We start from the raw sequence: 7,031 nt of genomic DNA, 5'->3' as shown, positions 1-7,031 counted from the left end.
TGCGTCCATAATTTTGGATGATCTAATTAAGCCAATTAACACATGATGTAATTATGTTTCCTCTATGACAACTGTACTGGTTCATTCGGTAATCTTATTTATTTCTGTTGTGTATATTATTCGGTATCTGTAATTACTATTGATGTTAACTTGTGGCACTAAATGATCTTAATCAGGGTTGTTAAACATCTCCAAGCAAAATAAATTGTCTAGTCCAAGCAAAATAAATTGTCCATCCAACACCATGACGAAGAATCAGAGGCTCAAACAGTTGCCGAGGAGCAATGACGAGGAGGACAAGCCGCATCCTTTGAAGCCAGTCGGTTGCTCCTCGAAGAATCACGTGGAGAGCGAGGACGGGTCCAAGAGCAAGCGGCGGAAGCCGGTGAAGCTTGTAGATGAGGACGAGGATGAGGATGGGGACGGATGTGAACCCAAGGCTGATCAGGAGGGTGGGCAAGAGGAGAAGAGTGCAAGGAACGTGAAGGAGGAGGAAGAGGAAGAGGAGGAGGAAGCCGGTGAGGATGCAAAGCCAGTTGGCAAGCCGGTGAAGTTTTCCGGCGAGGTGATGGCGAGGAAAAGCCATTACATTGCGTGCATTTACAAGGGAGATCAATATAAGCTCGTGAGTCTTTTCCCAATGAATTGGCAATTGAATTCCATCTCCTTTTCCATAGTATCTAATCCGGGATAAATGCTTAGACAACTTAATGTTATGATCCTCTTTGGAAAAAGAATCTTCACCTCTGGCCTTTAAGCAAAGCTGGAAGTCCTTACTTTCCTACTTCTTCGTACTTTAGTTTAACTTTTCTTCTTTTCGTATTGTGGCTATCATTCAGGAGGATACTGTACTTCTGAATCCCGCTGAAACAGGTCATAAACCGTACGTGGCTATTATCAAGGTAACTATCCATTTTTGTACAATGCCTCTTTGGGCTCAGAAATCTCATTCCGAGTTACGTGACAAGTATTAGTGAACATGCTAATCCAATTTAATTTTCTCCACTTTCCTTCCGAATGGTTATCATTGTGAGTTATCATTGGAAGTTCTGATGGACGACACCATGTTGAACAAAAACACAAAATCTTGAACAATATCAAACCTATCACTCTTCTACGATGCAATAAGTATTCGTGATGCTTTTGCATCAAGGAGCTCTACAGGTGGTGAGTTATGGTGGTTGGTTGTTTTTTTTTTTTTTTAAAATAATGCCTTCTCTCTTTATTATTTTGTGAAAACTTTGTTTCTTTTATAACTGTCGTAGAAAAGTTTGTACCCATGGTTGCTATTATGTTTTCACGAGCAATATTTGGTTACCCATCATGTGATTGTGTAGGACATTATACAAACCACAAACGGAAGCATGATGGTCACTGCACGATGGCTCTACAGACCTGAAGAGGCAAAGATAAAGGGAGGTGGGGAGAGTTGGCAGTCGCTTGACATTAGGGAACTATTTTATAGTTTCCATCAAAACGACGTTCCCCTAGAATCTGTGATGCACAAGTGTGTCATCCACTACATTCCAGTTCACAAGCAAATCCCTGATCGAAAACAGAGTCCAGGTTTCATAGTGCAGAAGATTTACGACCCCGTTGAAGAGAAGTTGTGGGAGTTGATCGACGAGGATTATGGAGTAAACATACAAAAGGAGATAAATCTTCTCCTTCAAAAAACCCTGCAGCGGTTGGGAGATCTGCCGGATTTGGAAATAGAGGATGATCATGCTGATCAGGTTGATCAGTTGAAGAGAAAAAGGTGAAAAGGAAATTCTCGTTTCTACCAATTGCATCCTTTAGGTTTCTGGTTTCATCTAGATTGGCCTGCAAACTCTAGTTACTTTGTTTCTGGAGAATAATATGGTTCATTTTTAGTTTTGTTCTGGAGAAGTAGAAATATAGCGAGATGTGGTTATGGAGGAAATTTGCTCCTGGTGCTTATCCAACTCGCTGTGATGAACACTTTTACCAACTTAAGAAAGTTCATGAAATAAACACTTTTTCCTTGGTTGTACCAGTAACTTTGGCTTTATTAAATTTACCGTTGGCATTCTAGAAATTCTTGAATTGTTTCTATATGTTATATTTCTTATTTAATGGACTAATTACCTACGTCATGGTCACAGATGGGGGTGACAAAACCAAGCTGAAAACCCGAAGTGAAAACTTGATTGAACCAAAAATTTCACGCATTTCGGTTCGGCTTGGTTTGATTTTCAGTTCAGATGGTGGAAAAATAAATTGTCTTTTTCCGGTTCAGTTCATTTTAGTCAAACCAAACCGAACTGAAAATCGCTCCTCTTCTTAATATTAGCGATTTACAAGATCTCTCTCTTCTTTCTCTAGACAATACTTGCTTTGTGAAGATTTCATTGACAATAAACCTGAAAAGAGAGTAGAAATAATCGGCGAAATAGCTGCTATCAACTTATGGTTTACTTTATGATGTTGAACTCCTTGATCTCCTTAGTCAACTCGCCGGGGAGTTTGGGATTGACTGAGGATGCATGTCTTTTGTACTCAAAAGTACAAAAGAAATATATAGTAGTGATTTTTTTTACCCATGGGCAGATTTAGGACTAGAGTGAAGATTGTAGATTTCTTTACACAAAATAAAAAAGCCCAGAGAAGAATTAAATAAAAAAGTAAAATTGAAATTTTTTTAGAGAATTAACACCTTGATTATCCTATGACTGTACGTAAACGTAATAATCTACCTTGAAAATTGATGCTCACACGGCTATTAAAGCCGCTCGTGAAAAGTTCATCTATTCCACTAACTGTATTGTTATATCTATTAGACATGCAAGAACCCCAATTTTTAACCCTTAGCTAGAAAACGAATAGTATTGTAGTTAATTGTGCAAAAGATCACGGGTACTTCCTCATCTTGGGTTAGGCACCAATGTGTAGACATGATTGTGTGGACTCCGTACATTGCTGGTGTCGATAATCTCATGTCCGGACCACCCATCCGGTGTTTTGACTTGTGTCTTACCCCATGGTTGAGGGTACTCAGATATTTCATGAATCCATAATTTACTTATTTAAAGCGGCTTCCTCTTTACATAGAACCAAAAAAAAAAAAAAAAAAAAGTATTGGAGGCATAGGACATGTAGATTCCATGCATGACGCTCTAATTTGTCTGTCTGCAAGATGCCTGAGTCAGAAACCACTTATTGTTGATGAATAGCGTCATGAACTATATTAGAACTGTCCTAAATGCATGTTATTAGGACAGAAAACATATGATATGCATCTAGGACAGCATGAGACAGATCAATAAACTTCGGCAGATTGTCTGATGAAAGGCATACATTTTATTTGAAATTATACCTGATTGGAATTATCCGGTAATATAAAACAAACATAGTGCTTCTTATGCAATCTAACGGTGAGATTTTGATTACGAATTGACCTAAACGTCTAAAGATACATACCAGTTGCTTGAAAATGTTAAGTTTGGTGCTCGCATAACGAGGAGCACACACACAGCGGATGCTAGAATGACGGAAAAACTTCTTCGTCTCTTCGTCATGTGTTTGTATCACACCATCCTGTGTGACAACATGGCACATGCCGAGTCTCAATGAGGAGAGATCTCAACAAAAAACTATCTTTCCTAAGTTAATAAACGTACAGATTTTCTGTAACAAAAAAGCATGGATTTGAAATTTGGCCAAACGTTGGGCTGCACAATAGATTAGGATACTCATTCAAGACAAAAGCCACTATATAACATATCCTCCCATTGTCTTTTGTGAAGGCTAGCCGAAAGAAAGAATGATTAGTCCATCCTGTGCACCATTAATAAACCGATAATCCTTAGATACGTTTCCAGTAGAATAGAAGTTTGTTCACATGCGGCTCTCATCACCATAGATACATCGGTTGTAACTTCGCACTGCTCTACTGCACTAGCCCAATAAATCGACAGCGAAAGAAGCCGCTGGCAGACAAATTGTTCTCGACCCAGCTGTCATGCTCCGACTCTTGAGCCCGCGACCCAAGGCAAATAATAAAAAAGTAACATATACAGTTAAAAGACAGCAAATGAGTCTTAACCCTACTGAGCTACAGAAATATATACAACCCCATACTTCGGGGCGGCTCACTAAGATCTCAAAAGGTTACCAGGTCAAATAAGGTTAACTTCTCATCTACTCCAAAAGACTACCCTCATAACCTAGCCTTGATATCCGTAAAGCTCCATCACTTGAGACCTAAAAATGGTTCCCACAACAGGGTGAGATATAAATCTCAGTTAATCAAACTTAAGCTCGATTAGGACACTGATTTGCCTATAACATCCTAAACACGAGGATTATAAAACCATGATATAAACATATATCTAGCAATCATATCACATGACAATAATCATCCACATGCATACTTACCAGCCTTCAGCCACACATAATGCAATGCTTGACTCAACTCAACAATCACATCAGACAACCAACCGAACAAAGCATCACACTCACAAGTATGCACTGGACACCACACAAGTCTATTTATTAACGATGATCACGCTCTTGGCGCCACAGTGATGAGGATCCACGCGATCGGCGTGATCGACTCTCACAATTAATGCGATCCCGCACTCTTCCGGCATGATCGGGTTACGTTCCTTTTCCCTCTCGGCAACGACTACCGTTACGACCCGAACCCCGCAAGCCGTCAACATCCCACCTAGCCACAACCGTGTACAGTTCTCCAAGATCCAAAAGCCAACAAATACAACACTTGCGGAAGCAGAAACAATTCCCCCTACATAAACCAATTAACATCACGATGACTTGGGACGGTAAGACAAACTTACGTACATACATACATAATTGTTACAACCTTCAAACCTAGGGCTTCAGAGGCCATTGTACAAGCCTGTGACCACCTATAACAAAAGATTACGTGGTCGAAGCCCGCTATGCTTCCAAAAGAAAATACTCTACAAAAGCTCAAGAGGCCAACTATCCTAGGCCTCGTCCTCACTATCCGGTACTATATCATCTCTCACCTCCTACTCATCCTCGTTAAGCTCGGGTGACTGTTCCGTATTTGATGGCTCTACAACCTTCCTATCTTCTCCTAGTACCATGACCTCGGGGAACACCCAACCTCCGAGGCGGTTCATTCATACTTGCGGCGGAGGGTCCGAAATAAACAACGAGCCCACAACGGGGTGAGATAAAATCTCAATAAGAAAGCCCATAACCCTAAGTTAGGGCTCTAGTGCCTCCGGACACATTTTCAGCGAACAATTTCCAACAATCCTTCTTTCTTATCCAAAAATTCCACAATTAAAAATCCAGAAAAATTCCATTCTTCCTCCAAAAATTCTTACTCCTTCTCAAATATTCTACGTTACTCCTGTTTCGACGTTCCACCCCTCAGACCGACAATAAAATATTCCAACGTGCTCTGGGGCCCGCGTTTAACGCATCGGGCCATAATATAATTATCCACATTACTCTGAAAATTTCACGTTACTCCATCGACTTCATACAAGTTCACAACATTGAACCTCGGACCTTTATAAAACACGGCTCTATATATATACCAGGGTCTCAGACACAAAGGAATACGACCCATAAATCTCGGTCTCGGACACATAGGAACACGACCGGATTAAGTCTCTGACAATTAGTCGAACACGACTCACTTTGGTCTCGGACGACTTAATTGAACACGACTTTCATATCTTATCGGTCTCGCACAATCAGACGAATACGACCCTCATATTTTCTCGGTCTCGGACAATCAGATGAATATGTCTTACTTTGGCCTCAAACGACTTGATTAGATACGACCTTCATATTCTTTGAGAATAGATCGAGACCACGTGATTCGCTCACATTAGAGAATTAATAAATCGGGACCACCCGATTAATTCACGCTAATCCATAGATTAATCCAGACCACACGATCAATCTATTCTACCACAGAATTCAATATACGCCATACGACCATATTTATGCTAACGTGCGATTAAAATTATACTAACGTGCAATTAATACGCACCATACAATTTAATTATACCAACCTGGGAATTTATCAGGACCGAACAATTTAAATATTCTAACGTGCAATTAATTCACTACTATAGTACTAAACTATAATAATACCACATTTAATAAATTCCATGGCATAACAACATAATATCACATAAAAGTAACTATAGTTAAAATATAATCTAACCATGGTTCAAAAATTAACTAGAGTTAATAACTAACCTAACCATGGTTAAATAATTGCATAAAGTAACTAGAGTTAGCAAAAGTAACCATGGTCCAATTTTGACAATGCAAATATCCTCTTGAATTCACTATTCACTTTAAGAACATGGTTTCTCTCTCCTCAAAACTTCATTCTCGGCCAAGGCATAAAAATGGCCAAAAACAACCAATTTTTCACCAAAATCTACCAAATCTCAAGTCCATTAGCACCCTAGGTACCTAATATAAGGTTAGGGAACAACTTACCACAATTTTAGCAAGTTTTCCGGCGAGAAAGTCGCGAGAAATTTTGATTCCAACCGATGGCTCCGGCGACTCCCTTGCTCGGCTAAAAATCCACAAAAATCCGGCGATTCAAGGCGGTTCGGGTGGTAGTCAAGCTCTGGCGATCCAAGATGAATCCAGCGAGGCTTGGGAAATTTTTCGGTGAGGGAGAGCAACAATGGAGGTTTTGGCCAAGAGAGAGAGAAGTGAGGTAGAGAGAGAATGTTGTCTTGAAAATTTGGAGAAGAAGACCAACATTTAATAATAAATGGTAGGATAATATTTTGGGAGAGATATTTTGGTGTCTTGAATGCAAGAGGGGCAAAATGATCATTTCTCACCAAGGAATAGTCAACATTTTCGGTCAAGGGGATTATTTGACCAAAATGCCCTTGAGCCAAAGTGAAAACTTGGATATTTTTCAAGGATAAATGGGTCTTTTCCCATCTCCAGTTCAAATTTTATTTTTCCTGAACCTTTTGGGGCGAACCGCGAAGAAATCGTACACTAGATGAGAAAATGTCCAAAATTTA

The 7,031-nt window shown here is 39.8% G+C and overlaps 1 protein-coding gene across 1 annotated transcript; it reads left to right on the top strand.

Moving 5' to 3' along the window:
• Window positions 1-244: 244 nt before the first annotated feature.
• On the top strand, window positions 245-1,763 carry LOC125315275. Its single transcript, XM_048279726.1, has 3 exons — window positions 245-625; window positions 840-967; window positions 1,394-1,763. Exons 1-3 carry the CDS (start codon window positions 245-247, stop codon window positions 1,761-1,763), a joined length of 879 nt encoding a protein of 292 aa, XP_048135683.1.
• The last annotated feature ends 5,268 nt before the right edge of the window (window positions 1,764-7,031 follow it).

This window comes from Rhodamnia argentea, chromosome 5 (genome assembly GCF_020921035.1).
Source record: "Rhodamnia argentea isolate NSW1041297 chromosome 5, ASM2092103v1, whole genome shotgun sequence".
Taxonomy (NCBI): domain Eukaryota; kingdom Viridiplantae; phylum Streptophyta; class Magnoliopsida; order Myrtales; family Myrtaceae; genus Rhodamnia; species Rhodamnia argentea.
Note: the sequence above shows the minus strand (reverse complement) of the source record. Positions and strands in the feature narration are given on the sequence as shown.

What these genes read in the sequence shown, in the direction of transcription:
- LOC125315275 (XM_048279726.1), top strand. Translation starts at nt 245, where the DNA reads ATGACGAAGAATCAGAGGCTCAAACAGTTGCCGAGGAGCAATGACGAG. An exon ending in AGGGAGATCAATATAAGCTC is followed by an intron (nt 626 to 839) that starts GTGAGTCTTTTC and finishes GCTATCATTCAG; the next exon opens with GAGGATACTGTACTTCTGAA. An exon ending in CATTCCGAGTTACGTGACAA is followed by an intron (nt 968 to 1,393) that starts GTATTAGTGAAC and finishes ATGGCTCTACAG; the next exon opens with ACCTGAAGAGGCAAAGATAA.